Source organism: Chlamydotis macqueenii, chromosome 1 (genome assembly GCF_036417535.1).
Source record: "Chlamydotis macqueenii isolate bChlMac1 chromosome 1, bChlMac1.mat, whole genome shotgun sequence".
Lineage (NCBI taxonomy): Eukaryota > Metazoa > Chordata > Aves > Otidiformes > Otididae > Chlamydotis > Chlamydotis macqueenii.
In genome coordinates, this window is record NC_141556.1 from 79,856,709 (window position 1) to 79,877,719 (window position 21,011).

General features: G+C 39.5%; 1 protein-coding gene across 1 annotated transcript in view; it reads right to left on the reverse strand.

Annotated features, from left to right (window-relative positions):
- The window catches only part of LRP6 (LDL receptor related protein 6), a 134,851-nt gene that overhangs the window by 14,806 nt on the left and 99,034 nt on the right, over positions 1-21,011 (reverse strand). Inside the window, exons 9-17 of the mRNA XM_086758108.1 lie at positions 19,721-20,010; positions 17,785-18,011; positions 15,399-15,583; positions 13,343-13,669; positions 9,620-9,822; positions 7,570-7,781; positions 7,186-7,376; positions 2,572-2,781; positions 1,129-1,254 (exon numbers count right to left, since the gene is read on the reverse strand). Coding sequence (XP_086614234.1) covers positions 1,129-1,254; positions 2,572-2,781; positions 7,186-7,376; positions 7,570-7,781; positions 9,620-9,822; positions 13,343-13,669; positions 15,399-15,583; positions 17,785-18,011; positions 19,721-20,010 — 1,971 coding nt within the window. The remainder of the gene's footprint in view (positions 1-1,128; positions 1,255-2,571; positions 2,782-7,185; positions 7,377-7,569; positions 7,782-9,619; positions 9,823-13,342; positions 13,670-15,398; positions 15,584-17,784; positions 18,012-19,720; positions 20,011-21,011) is intronic.

Sequence of the window (21,011 nt, forward strand, 5' to 3'; positions counted from 1 at the left end):
ACAGAGAAACATGCACACTCAAAACACAATTATTTTCTTCCCTTCCCGCTTCAGCCTCTTACACCCTTCTCTTAGTAACTCTTCAAAAGTCTTCATTTAAAGTAAACACACTCTTCTACTCCCCCTTTCCTGCAACACCACTGTATACACAAGCAATGGCTCGCTTTCTTCTTAATGTTTGACAGTCATTGTATAGAAAACGTTAAAAAGATGTAACAGGCTGCAGATGGATGCACTGTGACTCAATGTCTAGTTATGTGCCCTCGGCAGCTCTGTTCAGTCAAAATTCTTTTAAAGCAACAAAAAACTGCTCCATCTAGTCAAGTCCCACTATCTCAACACAGCTGTTAGCTGTTATTTAACATTTACTAGAGGAACTGTTAATCTCATGCAGCAAGTGAGTGTGGAATTTTTTTTTCCTTTTTTTTTAATCCCCCTTTCCTCCCCTTCCTTTTGGCGTGGTATTAAACTTGCTCTGGGAAAATATCTGGATTATGTTAGATCTTGTTCCATTGTGAGACCACACGTCGCCTTGATGGCGAGAAGATTGCATAATAAATCCATTCAGTACAGTGGCACAAAGAGACCCAAGCACCAAAGTGCCTCTCCTCTCCTCCATTTCAACCCCACCCTTGGAGACACCAGAGGGTAGGCTACAGTGGCTGTATCACCACAGAGGAGGCAACTCGCCCTTCTGGGACTGCAGTTCAGAAAGACACGCACAGGGTGAGTTTGAGGAGGACAGCACAGAAGAATAAAATGGCACAGACATGGTACAATATGCCAGAACATGAGAATCTACCACTATTTGAAAGAGTAGAACATAGAGTGATAGAAAAAGTAATAAAAATAATACAATTAAAAATCAAGTTGAAATAATTCAGTGGTCTTAAGTAGAAAGGGTGAATAGAAATCCTAAGTCAACAGTCAACTAGTGAATTTTTCCTCTTCTCTTACTCCTTCTTGCAGATTTAGCTGGGGAGGAGGCAAAGAGGTAAGCCTGTAAAAGTGCATAACAGCACCTGGTATGCTGTCACACTCATTCTGCTAAGATGCCATTCTTAAAGATGGAGACCCCCCCCAACCCAGAACCTGAGAGCTGAGTGACAGAGTACAGCAAGGACTTACCTCCGCAGGACAGCTCATCCTGCAGCAGAACAAGGTGGACTGGGCAAGAGCAGCGTGTGGTGCCGTCGCCCTTCACGATGCAAATGTGCGAGCAGCCACCGTTATCTTGAGAACACGGATGTTGTCCTGTGATTTTAAAAATAAGAAAGATGGTTCATTACAAGAAATCCTCACCTCTTTTTCGACCTTTCAGAGATTTCTCTGGGTATGCAGGACTCCCTTCATTACTTCTTTCCCCACGAGGAGAGCACTACTAAAAACAGCTCTGAAAAAGTTGTATTTTGTTGTGTCCATTTTTTTCCCTTTACACACATCCATAATTATCACGCTCATTGATCATTGTCTGTCATCTGAAACATTATGAGAATCATGCCACGGAATCTACTAAAAGAGTAAAGAGTACTCAAAGCATTTTGCTTCTTGTGTGAGGTAGAATTAGTTCTGCAGCAAAAACAATAGCATTAGTAATACAAAAAGATGCTTTGGATTCTATACTTCATTTTCTCCATCAAAGAAATTTTTAAATTTATGTATTCTGAAGCTTCCATACTATCTCTGAAAGTCAAATTAACATGCTCTAGATAAATATGTCTCCTCATTTTAATGTTTAATAAGGACAACATACTTCTCCTGGAACTCCTGACAGATTTACTGAGATGAATAGCAAACAAAACTAGTAGTAGTCTGCACTGATGCTTTAATTAAACGTCCCCAGACATTTTTCTATGTATTTCCCCAAGGCATGCACCACAGCCTATTAACCAGGCCTATTTCCTCCAGGATAACGGCAGCTCCACTACTTTAACCATCCAGCTCCCATTGTTTCAAGCATGTGTGTGTGTGGGAAGGCTATATCCTAGTAAACAGAAAACTTTTTAAAGTACAGCCACGTTCAACAGAAGTTATTTAATACACACTTCCTTTGTCCAATGCAACGTTGCTTTTCTGTCATTTACTTCCAAGATGAATTGCCACCAACAAAAACTGTTCACTTTGCCTTCAAGGCAGACAGTCCATTGAAATGTTTACTGCTAGTAAAAGACCCTGAGAGCTCTGCTTGTCTAAATGGAGTAAACATCTAATAGCAACTCACTAGTGTGCCGCAGCTGCAATCGTCTACTAGGGATAACAAGACATTTCCACTGTGCCTATAGACACTCAATTGCCAAGTGCCTGTACGGGACTACCAATGAAGTCATCAGCAGCAACAAAACGTGATGCTGGGTTTGTGATAGATTTCCAGTCCACTGCCAACTGCCTGAAGGAAATAAACTCAATGGCACCCTGGCGGTATACAGACACAAAATGATAACAAGTTCTGGCCCTTCGATCTGCACTGATGTCGACCAGTGACAAGGCAAAACAGGCTCATCCCTCTGTGGCCACTCTTTGCCTCGAGCCCCACAGGCACTGTTTGTACTTGCAAAGAGGGATTGCACTTACTGTATTCCTGAATGTTGAGTTCTTTCACAGCATGGATGTCACTGAGTTGTGCAATACGGGCTTGGACTTTTGTACGTCCTTCTCGACCAGTCATATCAATCTTTTCAATCATCTGCTGTTGCCTGTCAATCCAATACAGCCAGTTTTCAAATACAGTTAGTCCCACAGGCTGCAAGATATTAGAGTCTTCCAAAACGATCCGGTTAGCACCTGCAGAAGGGAAAGAGTGGTTTAGCTCAACTAGAATCAACTGAAATACTATCAGAGACATTTTCTATGCTACTCACATCACTATTTTTCATTACTTTCACACTACCAAGTAAGCCTACTAGAAAAACACAAAGAATCTTGGGTCCTCTGATGCAAGACTGATGCATTTTGCAGAGAGATAATTTTTTTTTCTACTTTCATCAAGAAGACAGTTTTTGTGCTTCAAATATATTGACTGTATTTAAGAAGCATCTGGAGTTGGAGGCTCAGCTCTCATGAGCCTATCCAGTCTTTTATCAATATGATGGGAATTGGTAATTCTTTTCATTCTTCTGTCCTTTTTTGGAGAGATTAACTGCTTTGTCTTGGCATACAACAGGGAATAAGAAGACGGATTATCAGCTTGAGTTAACTAATACAAGATAAAATCCAAGTGAAGACAAGGCAGTTAGTACTTTTCAGATGAATTATGAGATTAAGGTAAACACTTGACTTCTGACTTCCTCATACTCTTTTGTTTCAACTACATTATCTTCACTAAGGTTTTCATGCTAAATTGAGAATGCTTCTTTCTTCCTAGCTAAGACTGACTTTCCTCAGTTCCTTTAGCAGCCAAATGGCTTTAGCCTTACACCTCTGAAGAGTATTTGTTGACTTTTATGCTAGATTACCTGGCATTAAATATAGTCAAGAGCAACTGCCACACTTCATGGTTAACACTCCACATAAACAAAGCATGGATTAAACCTCACTCTTGAGCTCTCAGGTTTTGAACAACATATTTTCCTTCTGTGTATGAGTTACAAAGTCTTCAGTGTCTTTGGACAGACTTCAGCAACACCTTTAGAACAGCTGCAGACTGTCTTCTGTTTATTTTACATGACATGGTCATTAACACTCAAATATTCACTGATTTTTATCAGATTCTGAGCATAAAATTATTCACAAACATAAGGAAACTGCTTCAATTTTGAAATGCTGAAACAATATCACACAGTCTAAAATTAGGCCACAGCTTAAAAATTTACATATAAATCCTGGGCTTATTTTTCACTTTTACTACAGTAGACAACAGCTTTGCATATTTCCATCCACAAAATAATTTCCAAGTTTATATATTTGGTCCTGTAAAAATATACTAAGACAACTGAATATCACCAAAAAAATTTTTACCATATCTCTACCACACCCACATAAAATAATGTTATAGGACAAACGACACCTATATTTTATGATCTTATAATTTGAACAAGTTTATCCCTCTGCTTTGTTTAGCAGCAAGATTGGTTTTTGCTTTGTTGAGAATTCAGTATGTCAGTGATGATGACTTACAAACAAATTCATCTATGGAAAGTGTATTTATCTCCTTTTTACTAAATGCATACAGAATTCAGAAGTTAAGTAGCCTTCCAAACATTGAGCAAGTGGTAACATCTAAAGCACAACATGGAAATTAAAATATTAATCCTCAGCTAGACTGGGCTTTTGCCCACCACTTAGAAATAAAACCAGAAACGATCTGATTAAGAAAAGACGTTGAGGGATTCTGAAGGAGGCTATACCCAGACTGATGGAGGAATTAAAAGACTGAGTGATGTAAGTCAAACTAAAGAACTGCAGCCATCTACTAAGCCCCATGAACATGACTCATTTTATAGGGAAAAGGTAAGAAACAGCAATCTGCATCTCGAGGAGAAGAAAAGCTAAGCTGGGAATAGGGGAAAATGCAAAGATGGCAGGAAGGAATATAGTTAAAACTAAGACCTTGACCTATCCAAATGGAGTGTGTGTGTGCTCTGCTCTGCCATGCCTATGTCAATCAGCATGGTATTTTGCAGTATGCTCCTAAAGCTTTGAAGCTTAAAATTTTCATTCCCTTAATGTCTTAATCTTTCTTTTTAATATTTGTGGCCAAGTGTAACTGACTATTTCTGACTAAACCAAGACACTGAAATCCCTCCTTCCATAAACCAACAATAAAATTTGAAGCTGGCTCATCAGGGTGCTAGTCCCCTTTATTGGGAATGTCAGATGAAAGGGAGATGTGATTAAGAGGAGATTTGACTCCTGGCATCACCATTCTCTTTCCAGCAATACCTTTCACAAAAAGACTTTAAAACAAACAAATAAACACAAAAATCAAGACACACCCATAGCTTATTCTATTTCTAAATAAAAATGACTTAATTCCAGAATCATTAGACATTTCCAAATCACACTAATTATTCTGGAAAAGAAGAACTAATTTCCAAATAGTTTCCATAGTAGGGAGCTAATTCCAGTCATCTTTTCATAAACAACCCCTTAATCATGTGAAGAATCTGGTTAGCTTCAATAGGATCTCCCATTTGGGGAGCATAACCAAGTCCTAACTGCATGCCTGAAGGACAGGGAAGAAGAGAAGGACTGCATCACATAAAAGGCATTCCAGCTCTCCTCCTCTTTATGGGTACTGGCATCCACAGAGTCAACAGAGCAAGAGACTGTGCATGTTTTTAAGAAGCTAACACACAGAAAAATTACTCTGCTGGTCAAAAGAGCCTATTAATCAGCATTCCTAAGCACAGGAATGCATCTCAGCAGTTAGCAATTTATTGTGGTGATTACAGCAATCTATTTGTCATGCAAATGCCAAAAAGCAAAAGGCTTTTGAAATTATTTTACTTCATGTTTTTTGCAAATATGGTGAGCTTTTACTACACAACATTGGTGATCCAGCAGCCACACCTTTTTAAAAAAATTGCAGAGGCATTTAAGAAAGATAAGATTAGAATTTAGACCGATCTTCTCCTCTGGTGTCCTAATTCCTGTCAGGTAATAGGCATATAGAGAGAAACAAAGCACATATGATGTTCTGATGCTGACCATTACTTTACTCATGCAGACCCTGGATCTGGGATAGCCTAGAACACCCTGGGATACACCATACCACTTTAAAAAAAAAACAAAACAAAACAAAACAAAAAAAACCAACCAACCAAACAACAATTCACTAGCTCAGCTTATGTCTTGTGCTTTAAAACAGTAAGCAGTCAGGATACTGCAGTTCATTAGTGAACCTGAATCTTTCAATGACATGCCACGTTAATCACTGAAAAAAAATTACTATCTTGGTGAGCCTCAATTCCAGTCATCTAGAAAAACTGAAATGTTTTCAGAAACAAAAGCTTATTCTAGCAGCTTAATAAAAGGCTGAAAAGCACACTGGTGTAAGTGGAATTACATACTGCTTCTTTGAATGAAGTTATCATGTCGTCACTGAAATACATTACTACAAACTACCATACTCTCGTTAAATTTTTAAACTCACTCACAGACTGCAAAGTGTGTCCTTATGTCCTTATGCATGTCCTTATGCTTCTTACAGTAGAATAACACTCAGCTGAAGATCAAGGACATGTACTATTCAAACCAGGGATGGACTTACTGCAGAGGAAGGTGAAATTCTGCCACAGCCCTCCACTAGCAGCAAAGCAAGGGGTGTATATACTCCATCACCTAACACAGATGGTTATGTATGTACTCAGAATGTCCCAGCACTCCCATCAGTGATATCCAGCTCAGCTCATATCACAACAAATTACTACCAAAGCCACATGAGACAGCTGAGTTGATCTAGCACCTTGCTGGATCTGGCTAGTAAATAAGAGACTGACTGCACAATTTTGCCTCTTCTCTTGCTCCAGTTCTGGTTGTTTGGTGGAATCTTGCTGAACCAATTCAGCTTTCCAAACCAACAGAACACTGTTCACTATTCCTCTTCTTCAGTATATTGTTGTTAGGTTACTGTTTTTCTTACGTGGTTAAGTGAGCTGAATCAACTCATAGAAGAGGTCAGACAAGCAGCATAACCAGCCTTAAGGAGCACGCAAAGGGAATTCCATAGCTGGAAGAGGGAGTTTTTTGCCTTTTGAGAACAAAGAGATGTTAGATCTGCTCTATCCTTCTCACATAAATTCACCCTAAGTGACAGGTACGTAAGTGACCTGCACACCTGCTGCTTTAACTCTGCAGTAAAGATTTTTCCACTAACGGTAAACTTTCCTCTGATTGACAGATTACTGTGCCAAAACCAATGCCTTTAAAAACAACCCTCTCCCTCCCCTTTCCAAAACTGCTGCAATTTATTTGTGAACTGAATTCGGGAAACCACACAAAGGTCTTGCAGTGAGAAACTGAAGTAAATAGCATGTGTAGCAATTAATAAAGCAAATAATAGATAAAGGCATGAGACTGTAAAGGCATGCTGCATGAATCATGCACATTCCCTGGCTGGGAATTTAGGGAGTGATTAGAATCACAGTACAGACTGTTCACAGTAGGAAGGAAAAGACGACACCTTTCTCTGCATTCCCCCGCACCCACACCACACAAATGAATCACTGAATTAAAGTGCTACTCTACCTGAAAGGTCACTGCTTTCAATTCTCCGCAGGTCTGAATCAGCCCAGAACAACTTGCCTAGCTGGCTGTCAATAGCTAAGGCTATGGGCTTGCTCAAACCACTGAAAAAAAGGACCTCTCGTTCAGTTCCATCCAATGCTGCTCTCTCAATTTTAGGAGACCTTTCCTGTAGATTGGTGAAATACATGTATCTGGAATAGGAATGATTAGAGGAAAAAAAGTTTATTTGATCTTTCCACATTTTTGCTATATGACCAAGACATCTTAACAAATGTCAAAGGTGTTTTTATTCTGGCAGACAGAAGTCAACCAGCAGCAAGAAAACAATTTGATTCTCAAGACCTTCAGCCTGAATTTCCCCACAGCACTCTTTCAGCTACATACCCTTTCTCTGGATTCACCACAATGGCCCTAGGCCTATCTTGATCTCCTTTGAGCACCACTCCCATGGGTCTCCCATCCAGGCGTGTCACATTGATCACATTAGTAGCTTCGCAGGTCCAGTAGATATAGCGGCTGTAGATGTCAATGCTCAGGTCATAAGGCTGTGTATCTAGGTTCTGATTGGGAACTGGACTTGTCACAACAGTGAGGCTCTAAAAGGGAAAGAAAAACAACCCACAGAAGAGTATTTAATCTGATCCAACATGAGCAATTTTATTTGCTATGGATGCATGACGTTAAACTACTGCTCAGCAAAAGGAAGCAGCCAAAATACTATCATTAAGGAAGGAGACACCCAGGTCCAGTTGACCCACCAACATCTTTAATCAGATATAGACACTTGGTCCTGATGGTTTGTTGTAACGGCGATCATCTAAGTTGGTTGTAGCTTGTAAGAATTAGGAAGTGTGGCCAATAAGTCCAAACTGTCTCTATGTTGAAAATTCAGGGTCAGCTGAATTTCCTGTTTCCTCTGCTTTCTTTACAACTCTAAGTTCAGTCGGGATAGACCCAAACCCCGCACATTTAGCACTCTACAACAGAAATGCATCACCACTAATACCCAAAGCTGCAGCTAAATGGATAAAACACAGGCAAAGTGAGGTCTCATTCTTCTCCATTGCAGCCATCACACTTGGGGGACATAACATAAGGACGAATAACAAATGGGAAGGCAACTCTGCTGACAGATAGAAAGGATATCAGCTAGCGTAAGACAGTGACTTGAAAGCATTTCCAGCTAACACCTTTCTGCTTCAAAGTTCTTGCCTTCTACTGGTCCGGACCTCTGGAGTTCACATGCCCTTATTTTTAAAAATTTATTATTTTTTAAAAAAGAAACTGCATAGTCTTCCTACAGTGAAAAGTGAACCTAACTGACATCTTTCATTAACTTTTCAAAAAAGCTGAAGAGGACTGATAACTCAACGAAACATGGCCTTACATAATCTTTTTGGAAAACTACATGCTTTTGAGGTGAGCAGCCTCCACCCTCTTACCCTCAAATTAAACTTCACCAGAAAATTTGCCTAACTTTCTTATTTGGGTTGTCACCTCTATGAAAGGGTGTGCCTACAAGTCTTGCATTTGTTTATTCTGCTGAAGCTGGCAAAAACGTGGTGTCTTTGACTGGTTTTGGGTGTTAAATTATTTAGATATTCCAAAATTAAAACCATTGCAAAATTAAGAGTTAAGGCTGAAGGGCATTTTGGCAGGATCCAACTTCCACCACACCCACCACCAGAAACCACACTCTTTTACAAATTAAACTGAATATAGCACCTCTGTGTTATTAGCTTAGTGTGCCATTCCTCCTTCATTCAAAAAATAAGGAAGAAAAAAAATCTATTTTAAAATGGGAAAATGAATAAGCAGTCATTGCTCACAATTAACCTCACTAAACCTGTATCACCTTTTGCCTTCTACCTTACTCTACTTTGTCTGTATTCCCCGTTCAAATATGTTTTCCCAAGCCTGCTACATCTCTTACAGGTCACTAGTTTCAACCTTCTCGCTCAGTGCCTCTCTAGTTGACAACAGCTCTCTTCCTATCCACCACCAAAGCCTGGGAGGCTTCAGACACAACTGTGCGCTCACAAAGTCCCACCCCTCTTCATATTAGAGTGATAGCCCCTGCACCCTGCTCATCTGCAACTCTTCCTTCTCTCTCAGAACCCTCCCTTCCATGTTTCACTTCTCTCAAACAGAGGTTTCCAATAGCCCACAGCCAAAAGGCAGTGTTGAGCAAATAATGCACTGTGAACAACAGCATCTTTAAGTTAGTCTTGGTTTTCCACGGTTTATTTCTTGCTCCACCTTCCAGATTACTGGCCAAGGACTCCAGAAACTCCACATGTCACTTGCTTTGTCACGTGACAGCTAGTCTTCTACAGGAAGTCCATGTATTTAAATTATTCATGTACAATCATTCATTGCTGGGTGTAGGGCATGCCTCCATCATCTTTTAGTAATTCCATCACCCGCACTGTACCTGGCTGCCATCTTCCTGTGCCTTCCGGATGATGTTCTGACGAGAATCAATCCAGTACAGCTTCTTATCCAGGGGGTCATAATCAATGGCTCGAACATTCCTAAGACTATGGATAGGGAGTATGATATCTGGACTCTGCTGCTCATCTATCACCATGCGATTAATTGCATTCTTCTGACTGAACAACAGAAAGGTTGTAGGAGCTTATGGATTTAAAAAAAAAAAAAAAAAAAAAAAAAAGGGAGAGTGAAACAGTTACACACAGCAATAATGTTGGGTATTTTTAAGTTCCATAACAACAACTACTATATAAAACCAGAGAGTACGTATTATTTCATTCCCCTTCTCCCTCTTCCTTTGCCAAAAAAACCAAACCAAACCCCTAAAAACCGCAGCTTCTAATTGGTTTGGAAAGCCTTTCAAATGACTTCTTTTTTACTATAAATCTCTGAACGTGGATGTGAGAGGCAAAGGTAATTTTGTAAGTTGCAGGACTACTGAATGTGAAGCCTTCTGTCAAAATAACCTCAAAGAACAATGATCAGCCATACCTCTCAAGGAACTGTTAAGTTTCTTTCTAAAGGGGTCCAAGGAAAATGCAGCTCCACTATTTTGAAGTTGAACCTTCTGCTAGGTACACTTCTACTTGCAGAGGAAGCTGAGCAAAAGCCAGGCCAGGCTCCTTACTTAGAGGTCCCAGGGAAGAGAGATTGCCATTAGAGTGGTTCAACCCTGTTCCCACAAATCCTCTTTCTGGCTGCACTGGAATGGAACATCAACTAATTCACAGGAAAAATTTTTAGGTGTGCGCAAGGCTGCATTTTTTGAGAAAAATCTCCTCACTCTTCTCAAATTTATCTATCTTTCTTATTTCTAGATGCTTATCTGAGAATGCTAACCTGCAATCAGACAAAAAAGTCTGATGCTCTGCTCTAGCTTTCCAAATGCCCAGTAAAAATTTCCTGGGCAAACAATTTTTTTTTTTCTTATAAATACCTTCAAACATCAGAAAATAGGACTTCCTCACCTTATATAGCTGTAGTTTACCAGCTGTATCTCACAGTAAGTGCACAAGATATTTAATACATGGTTAAAAAGAAATTATCCCAGTTATTACACAACTGGGTCAGAAATCAGATGAGGTAGTTAAAGCATTTTCCCTTTTCATGGTGTTCCTTTCAATAATTGTCTACCTGGAGCCACTGCTGTGCAAGATGGCACAAGAGCCAGCAGCCAGAAATGCAGTTTGCAGCCTCCCTGAAGTCTGTACAATCAATTCTCTATAGCACAAGTCTGGAGAGATTAGCAGTGGGACACTGCACTCATTCAATTCAGCCTGTAAAACAGGTAAGGCAGCACCTTGGAAAGGGGAGGTAGCAAAAGTCTTCCAGAGAACATCATCACCTTGCTTTGTTATTTTAGGCTTACGCTTTGAACATTTATTCTGGCTGCAGGAAAGGAAAAAAAAAAAAAAAAGAAAAAAAAAAAAAAAAGGGCAGCGAGGGGAGTTTCCTTGGTAACTAACACTCAATCCTAACATCCTATAACAATCAGGCCTAATTGCAAGGCATTTTTGCTTTCTGGAAAACCTGTATTTCCCCTCCAATAATTTAAACCGCCTTCTACAAATCTAAACTGTAGAAGAAAGCACAAAAAAGAAGCAAAACAAAGTTTGTATGAATGTGTACAGCAAAATAACAAATTCAGAAAACATCAGAATTCTTACCAAGCAGTTAGAGTAATGGAAAGGGAAAAAGGCATAAGATAAAACAGTGCAGGTAAACATACCATCATAAGCACCTAAAACTCCTTCCACTTTTCCCCAAAGACACCTCCTCACTAAGACTGCCTGGCTTCCAACTTTGAATTGATGGCTTATTATAAAAAGCAACAGCAGAATTTCCCCCCTTGAGTCCCCACATCTCTGAAACAGTGCCAATTTCAGAAATCCCTTCCCAGTTTTCATCATTCTCCCTCCCAATAGTCACATATTTTAACTATATTTTTGGCAAGCAAATGGAGTGCAATGAGCATGTCCCCTGTGTAACACTGCCTTCAAACTTCATGACACGTGGTAGGTCTGAGGAGATACCAGATTTCATCAGAGCAGTGTGTCCTTCCCATAATTAAAAGAATCTATCCACGCATGAGCAGGAACTGGCCTCTAGACAAGGCTTGGACTAATAATAATGCCCAGGAGTGCATAAGCAAGTAAAAGAGGCAAGAGAAAGTTAAAAAGGATTCATGCTCCAATTATAGTGGCCAAGAGAAAAATCAAACTATACGCAGAGAAGCCTAAGTCTCCAATTACATACAAATGAGAAGTTGGAAAGTTCTCAGGTTTGAACATGGCAGAAGGAAAACTCCTAATACCTCACAAACAGCCCTGAACTGTACTGCGGGGAAATGGTTCTATTTGCTCACAACGTATTTCCTGTATTTTCCCCCTTCCTTTGTCACCAAGAGCATTTTCAGAAGAAAACATGACCTTTGATCATTTTGCTACTTATTCTCTGCTGGAAGTCAAATTCCTCCACCTACAAAATCACAGTCATCACCAGAGAGGTGCCAGCCATGCTTCTAACTCCCAGGAAGGTGTGAGTGTTAGAGCACAAAAATTCCATTGTCATGCAAGTGCCCCTTGTGATAAAAAAAGGAAAAGAGTAGTACAGGACACACAGGGGGGTAGAAAAAGCAGAATTTTTCAAAGACTATGACAAAAAAAAAAAAAAAAAAAAAAAGAAAACCATGAGGCAGCATTCATGGAACAAGCTGTCCTGCTTTTGGCTTTAAAACAACAGTTTGATCTCTCTGCTCACACATGGTGCGGACAAGATGCAATCTGTCTCTACGTACCATGAATCTCTTCACCCATTGACTAATCTGAATGACACCAGTGGAAATCAGCCATCCAGTGTGGCTGCCAAAATTATGAGAGCTTCACTGGCAGCCAGTTACTGGGAGATGGATAAATTATTTGGTTAAAAACTAATTACACACAGCCTTAGAGGCCTTGTGGTTTGCATTCTGCACAACAATAAAGAAAAAAAGGGGCTTGGCTGCACTGAGATTAGAAATCTGAATGCTGGGTTGACCGTGGAGCCAAGCCTCTCCTACTGAGGAAGAAACACTTTTGGGGGTACGACAGTGGCCCACCTCAACATCTCCTCAGTTAGCAAACAGAACTACTACAGAATTAAAGGCTACGCAAAGTCCAGGGTATAGATCAAACTATGACATATCCTTTATGTCATAGAAATAAATAAGCATGCAGGCAAGCACTTGAGGAGGGTTTGACAGACAGATACAAAACCAAAAGCATTTTCAGCCTTCCTGCTTACACAGATCTAGCTGAGCCACTAATAAGATTCACTAGAGCCACTTTTCTTATTTTATTGTGATACTGATCTGTCACAAGATTATTTTTTTTTTGCTTTCAATATCCTGTCTTTTCTGAAAAGTCAGTAGGGTTTTAGTGTTAGAAAACTATATTTAAATATACCCTGTTTTCTATGGAGGAAGGGAGGCTAAGAAACCAAAATTTTTTTCAAATACACATTTGGTATTAAAAACGGAAACCAGCTTTATTTAACTTGGCTTATCGGCAAACAAGCTTCTCCACCTCATATAAAAATAAAACTCTGCTTTCCTCCAGGTATAAGGCTTGCATACGTTACTAAACACATCTGCTTCTCTGTTTTATTTTCATTCATTACGACTCACCACTACAAGTCCTGTTGTCAGAGTTCAAGGAATAGTGAGCTGGGCAGCCGCAGACAAAACCACCAACAGGGACAGCTAAGCACAGGTGGGAGCAGTGACCGTTGCTAGAGGCACACTCGTTCCAGCCTGCCTGCCTGGAGGAATGGAAGACCAAGATGTCCATAACGTAATCCAAATGCCCTTGGATGATAGTTCGGTTCTGGCCACTGGTCTTGTTGGCTCGTTCAATGCTACGCCGGCTCCAGTCTGTCCAGTAAATGTAATCCTGATACTGAGTCAAGCCGAATGGGTGAGGTAAGTCGTCAGCTATAATCTCACGGTCAAGGCCTGTTTCAAAAAAGGAAGGGAAAGAAAAAGCAAAATTATATGGGGACAAACAATATGCTGTGTAATGCTGTTGGACATGTCCCCTGCACAGAAATGTTAACACACAATTACTTTAAAGTTACTATTTCATTATTACAAAAGTAAATTACATAGTAATGTACAATATTCAAAAGACCATCTGAAATCTCAGCACCTATCAGATAAATGTGCTAATCTTGCTTGTGATTCACAAAAGAAAAAGTATTTTACCAAAGAAAAAAATCTCAGTTTTGAAAGTGATTGGGGTTCTTGGAAAAATTCTGTCCTTTCCCTCCTCCCCAAAACAAATAGGTTGCCTCTGAAGGAGATGCAGGATTCTAACACTGTATTATAAGTTCAGCATCTCTTGCACCACACTGGGGTCTCTATCCACTGCCTACAGTGAGAAAATTGTTATGAGCTTAATAAAATTCTACATTCTATTATGAGAAAAATTAAATGCATAAGGTTAAACTAACCTGTCTCTGGAACGCTGTAACAGGAAGGAGCAGTCAGAAACTCAAGGTAGGAAACAATTGTGTATACCGTGGAAATGTTAAGAAACCTTAAGGAGCAGGACATGGGGAGGGAAATTATTTCAACCGCGTTATTTCAACCACTTCATTACCATGGGATGTCCTGCTGTCTAGTCACAGAAAATGAACGGAGATTACGAAGTGAGAAGTCACTCCTTCTTTGCACAAAGAAGACGAGGATGCACAGCCCTGCACTCTGCCGTCATTAACCACAGGCACAGGGAAGATGAAATGCTAATGCTGTGTCCAGTTCCACGGTACACAGGGGAACGCTGAGGAAGCCTCAATAGCACACCAAAATACAGGAGAAGCTGGAGAAAAGCTTTTATGTTATATATAATTTCTACAAAGCATTTTCCTGTTTTGGTCTTTTTCTAGCTTTGTTCCACTATTGCAAACGTACTGCTTAAAGTAGCCTAACTCTTTTAGCCTTAAATATTGGCTAGTGATTACGCTAATCTGAATAATTTGGCACACAACAAGGCAGTCTACTCCTGTGGGTGCTGAAAAGTTAAAAAAAAAGATACTGTGCAAATCTGAAAGTGCTGGGGTCCTCAGTACACTACCTTGGTAGAGTGAAAGAATAAAATATTCCACTTCCATTTAGCTGTAAAGACAAGTTTATGAAACAATCACACAGACCCCCTCTGGTGACCAGTACTAGCCAGGAAAAGCTCCTTAGTGTTCAGGATACCAGGAAAAAAGGAATGCCTGAACCCAGAGGATACCAAGAAAGATTAAAAACCAAACTGTATTAAATTACATTGTGAAAAATGTCCAATAAGCTGTTGTTATCTTGGCTTTCTCTCTGCCTTTCTACAGATGATGAAGTGTTTGTTATGTATTTGCCAGTGTTCTTCACAGCAGTGAAACAAGACTCTCCAAAACACTGAACGTTGACAGCTTTGTCCTACATATAACTGAAAACACGTACAGCTTGTATAATTTTAACTTTGTGAGCAACTGTATCACCTACAAGAAAAATCAAGGCCTCGCTAAATGCTGTGTTGCATAAACATAAATTACAGAAGCAAATGTTAAAGACACGTGAGTGTGGAAAAATCTATTTTTGTCTTAAGACATTTATCTTTCATTATTTAAGGAATAATTTGCCACAGGGAACTGTGCAAAAGCAGCAGCATCCCCACAATGCTGCCCAGGGCTCTGGGTCTCACCTAGCATGTTGGAGGATTCTATCAGGTTGGTATCGAGGTCGGTCCAGTACAATCGTCTTTTAGCGTAATCAATAGTTAGGCCATTAGCACGTCCCACATTCGGTACCAAAGTAGTCCGCTCAGTGCCGTCCATAGCAGCTCTATCAATTTTTGGCTTACCACCCCATTCAGTCCAGTACATAAATCTGATTAAAAGGACAAAGGAAAAGAAAATAATCACATTTATCCACAAGAGAACTCAAGGGGAGAAATAAAAAAAAAGCCAAAACTCCTTAGAAAGAACAAGAGAAAAACAAGAGCTGTAAATCTGAGCATTTATTAAGCCTCATTACACTAAACATCTTTTCAAAATACAAGCAAGGAAGTAAGTCAGGTTTCCCCAAAATGCTTCCAACATTATTTTTTTCCACTGGGAGCTGGATTTTCACCAGCAGGTTCTGTATGAAAGCACTTCACTCTTAACTAATCCATGCATGTCAGTTAAGAAGAAAAAGGCTGGCTGTTGGGCACCTTCACTTATACCTAATTATTTAGCAAGATATTTTCCATAGTCTTTAGCTGCTGTTTCTATTTAGTTGTCCATCAAATGAAGGAATACAAAAAGGCAGATAATGCAGGGTATTTTTGTTAATAGGTGCCACTGCTCACCTCCTTGCAAGTCAGTCAGTCAGCTATGTAACAGTGTGCTACATTTCAGTCAAGGGCAGAACAACACAAAACTGTAAGGCATTTCCACTGGAGCAAAAGTATAAACTATTACATACTCATATGCCAGTTTATGCCTCAACGGCGGAAGCACAGACTTGTACACGCTTACATTTTCCTCAGGCACTGTACAGTAGCGGGCTGTATATTTGACATTTGGTGTCAAGCAGTTAGTTGCTTCTTCCAAAATGTACAGCCAATACCATTTTAAAAATGAGTGAGATTTAGCTAGCTAATCTTTACCCTTTTGTCCTTTCATACTTTTAGTAACAAACACCTATGAAAGCCTTTAATTTCAACCAAACACAGTGTGAAAGGTTGCTTCAGAAATGGATGATTAAGGGAGAGCTATTCTTTAGACATCAGGAATACTTGCAAATTTTTCTTATAAATTTTGCAAGTACTCTGTGTATAAATTTTGCAAGTTGTACACAGCATGGACCCAAGTGCTAGAATTGCCCCCATGGTAGCAATGTCATGAAAACTTCTATATAAAGTACAACGACATAGCTCAGCTATATGACAAAAGGAAAAACAGGCATTTGGGCTCAAAAATGAAGTAATTTTTTTTCCTGGTCTGTGGTGAAGAGACAAAGCATTGAATTATAACAGCTTAAAACTAGAACCATCCATAGCAATCTTTTGTTACAACTGAGTAACTGGATCTAACAATCTGGTCTTGGATGCGCTTTGATGTACTTGTCCAGGCAGCCCCTGGCACGTCAGGGCTGAACCCCGTCTACGTGTCCCACTAGGGGCAGTGCAGAACTTTGTTTGACTAAGCACTGCGACAGTTGCCACCACCTTGTTGAAATGAAACAGGAGGAATGTGTTTGAGCGCTGCTGAGTTCTCTGCATTGCTGCAACTCCTGCAGTGTCACTGGAAATGGTGATAATTTCATAACGCTTGAAAATGCATTTGTAAAATAAAAAAAAAAATGCAATGCTGCTATAACCTCAAAAAGGTTTTGCAGTAATTAGTTCATGTCAAATGACCATTTAATCGTAGAAGGGCTATTTCTGAAGCTAAATGGTTTTGCCTTGCCTTGTCCCTCTCCTTCCTCCCTCCCCCTGCTTATTGCCCTACTTTTGCTATTACATTTGAATCCAACTGAGAAGTTTCTTCTCAGGAGATCTTTCATTTTGAGGATAGGTAGGCAGAACTGTTTCCACTCTTTCTCTGTCCTTGCTTCCCTTGTCCATACCAACTAAAAAGGCTCCTTATCTGAAGAAAAAAACAACTTCCTTATTTTCAGACAATAGGCTTTACTCCCCCACTCTTAAGTTAAATCATTTAATACCTTTATTGGACCCTAACTTGTGATAAAAAGGATCCTCATTTTTAAAAGGACAAATATTTCCTTTTCAATGCTATAGTCCTTTTCTAATTAATGAATTCCATAAACCTAAAACTACTTTGATTCTGTAGTTAATTAAAAAACTAAATATAAATCCCTTTCTAATGAGCTGTTCTGATTTTTTTTTTTTGTAGTATTCTTAATGATTATTCAGGACATTAAAAGTGTATTCCTCCAGCTGTCATACTCTAAATTACCAGGTTGTATTCCCCAGCTCAGTTCTCTCAGGATTTACATGCAGTGCCTAACTAACATGCCCTAGAGGAAGCACTATGATGTTGTTATTCACTGTTCATAAACATAAAATTAAATCAGCAAGTTACCCCTCAGCAGGGTCCAATGCCAATGCCCGCGGACTGTCAAGATCTTTCCACACCAGCACTTGGCGATGCTGGCCATCCAGCTTTGACACTTCTATACGATTTGTTCCAGTATCAGCCCAATACAAGTTCTTCCCCAGCCAATCTACAGCCATGCCTTCTGGGTAATCCAAGCCGAACTCCACAACGTGTTCCAGCGCACTGCCATTCATAAACGCTCTGCTGATGGTCTGCAGGGATACAAAGATACACAGGCAAATTAGAAATTTTACCAGTCTGTCATTGGGCTGGTTGTTTTCTTTGTTGCATTTTAAACACTTTCAGATTTTAGGCATCTCATAGGAAAGAGGATCTTACAATATGCTGCTTATTTCCAAGGCGAACAATGCTGCTATTCAGAAGTAATGATTTACTGTACTCTATGAATGTATTCATAGAGTCAATTACAATAGCGTTTCACTGGGGAAATAAATGGGATAACCAGTCTGGTTCAATTAAGCAGTCTACATGCCAAAGTGACCTTAATAACTCAGTGCCAACTTCGAGGGGGAAATATTTTGGCTCTCCCAAGACTATACGAAAGCATCAATGTTACAGCACAGAACAATATTTAAAGTAGCCTAATGAAAAAAATTGGGACAGAACAGCAAATAGAAGAAAACAACCTAACAGCTGATTAGCTCAGTAGTGCAAGTGTTTGAGTATTGCTACTTTAATTTAATTTCACTAAGCATATTCTTCTTGGTATTTTATTCAAAAGACTTCTTTTCACTGTCACCATCATGGATCAGCCTGTGATAGCAGACACAGTCAGAATTATATTTTAATAATATATCAGAGTTCAGGCATTCCCTGATTTGCTATGACAAGTACCTGAAAGTAAAGGAATAACATTAGGATGGTATAAAATTCTTTTGGGCAAACATCTGCTTCCTTACTGTGTCCTTAATTCCCCCCCTCCCTCCCCCGTACTCTTAACCCATCAGAAGTTAACACAAAGATTGATTTTTTGTTTACTCCCCAGTTTGGATGCTACCTGCTAATTATACCAGTTTGTGACAGTACACAGTAGAGAAGTTTGTATTTCAGTCTTCATCTGTATCACCCTTAAAAATTGATCAGATCATTGCTTTATTTTTATTTAAAACACAGCTCAAACGAATACCATACCTAAAGAGTTCAGCCAAGTCACCTCTCTGAAACTCACTTAAACATTGTGTTTTTAACTTCTATGGTTCTTCAGTTGCAAAGGTCCATAAGTTATTGTTGGCACAACTGCAGAAACTTTATTTCATTAAAAACTAATTTTTGGTGCTCACAATTAGAATCATAGAATTGTTTGGGTTGGAAGGGACCTTTAAAGGTCATCTAGTCCAATCCCCCTGCAATGAGCAGGGATATCTTCAACTACATCTACAATCCATGAAAAAACAAAGGTAATAACTAGACTCATTGATAACACTCCATTAACCATATTTAAACACCCACCATCAACTTTTTCAGATTTGTCAGTCTAGACCCTAAACCTGTTTTACAAAGCCTGTGATTCATAATATGTCTCATGCAGTACCTATTTAAGTTAATGAATAGGCAAGACCCATTTTAATTTTCTGACCCAAGACAAGGCTTCCCCTCCTGAAACATACCTGGCAAAACATCTGTGATCTCCAAAACCTCCTGCCATATGGCATTCTTCTCAGCTTTCTGTCAAAAAACTTTGGTTTTGCAAACTTATGCTTTATGTAAAAATGTGTACATTAGATTTAAATTATTTATAGGAGAGAATCCTCGTAATATAACAAAAATTTATACTATTCTTAGTTAGAATAAGCTTTTTTACCTATTCCTTGAATCTTGTAAATCACATTTGTCAATCCATTCTTAAGTATCTCAAGAACCTTGTAACAACTTAATAGCCAATACGTAGTAAACCCTCTACCTTCAGTGAAATGTCAGTCCAGTAAATCCTATTGTCTGTCACATCAAAATCCAGAGCAGAAGCTTCCTTGACTCCGGTGAGTGGAATAGCAACGTTGTTGTTGTTTGTTTCTAAAGAGATGCGTCTGATATCTGCTCTCCGAGAAAACAGCAGGAAGGCTTCTGGGACGATGCAGGTCTTCATATCATTGATGAGCTCTAAGCCTATGGGGCAAGCGCAGCGAAGGCCTTGTGGTCTGTACAGACAAAGATGGCTGCAGCCGCCGTTATCCTCTGCACAAGGGTTTGTACCTAAGCATGCAACAAAAGCAATCATTGCAAACTGACTTCAGTTGGAAGATGAAGCCAGTCCTCACATGCATCAACGACACCATGAGTTCTTTAAGAAATATGTATAGTTTTTAATTTATTTTCAATTTTATTCTCTGAATGAATTTATTTTTGTTCCTTTGCTGTAATGCTTTAGATAGATGTTATTCTACTTGGCTGGAAAGTCAGCGCTTGTTTTCCTGACCCCATGAAACAAACCCAGCATAAGGGAAAGGGACCTGGACTCCAACAGCTACTGATGTTCCCAATTCACAGCACAAGTACTGAATGGACTGCAAGTGTGTAAGTAAGCAAGCGTATGTTCTGCTGCCTTTTACAGTACACTGGTCCAGTTACATAACCCAGTTGTGTTCCTTAACATGAAAAATTTGCAGATCTATTTTTACATCCATTCAATGGTCTCTTCTCTCCAGAATGTTAGTAAAGCAGCTCCCTGCAATACTAACTTGGGTGCCTGGACATGCTAGAAATCTGCCTACTAAGAGAGGCCCAGCCCTGCTAAGGTCAATTAACCAAACAGTTGGAAACAGGGCTGCATTTAAAGCACATGTACCTTAGGGTGTCTTGTTAATGTGGTAGCAGCAATGCAAAGATACACTTAACTACATTTGATTAATTTCCTAGGGTATATCCAGACATCGCAGCAAGAAGTTGCAAGCCCTATCCCCACAGCAGGATATTCAGGGAACATGATCGAGTTCTGTGATACTACAGTTACACTGCTACCACTGTTTGGATAGCCAACGATAACAATTTAAAGTTAGATCCTGCTTTTTTACACCACAGAGACTATAGAGTAGAAAGTAGTTCAAGTTATTATTTTTAAATATGATTTAGCAGTATTAATATGAAAAGCACTGAACAGACTAAAACTGGCTTATTCTTAGCTTTTGCATACCAGGAACACATGTTCAGATTGGAAGATGAAAAGCTGCTACAGCTGCAGTTTCATAAACAGCTAG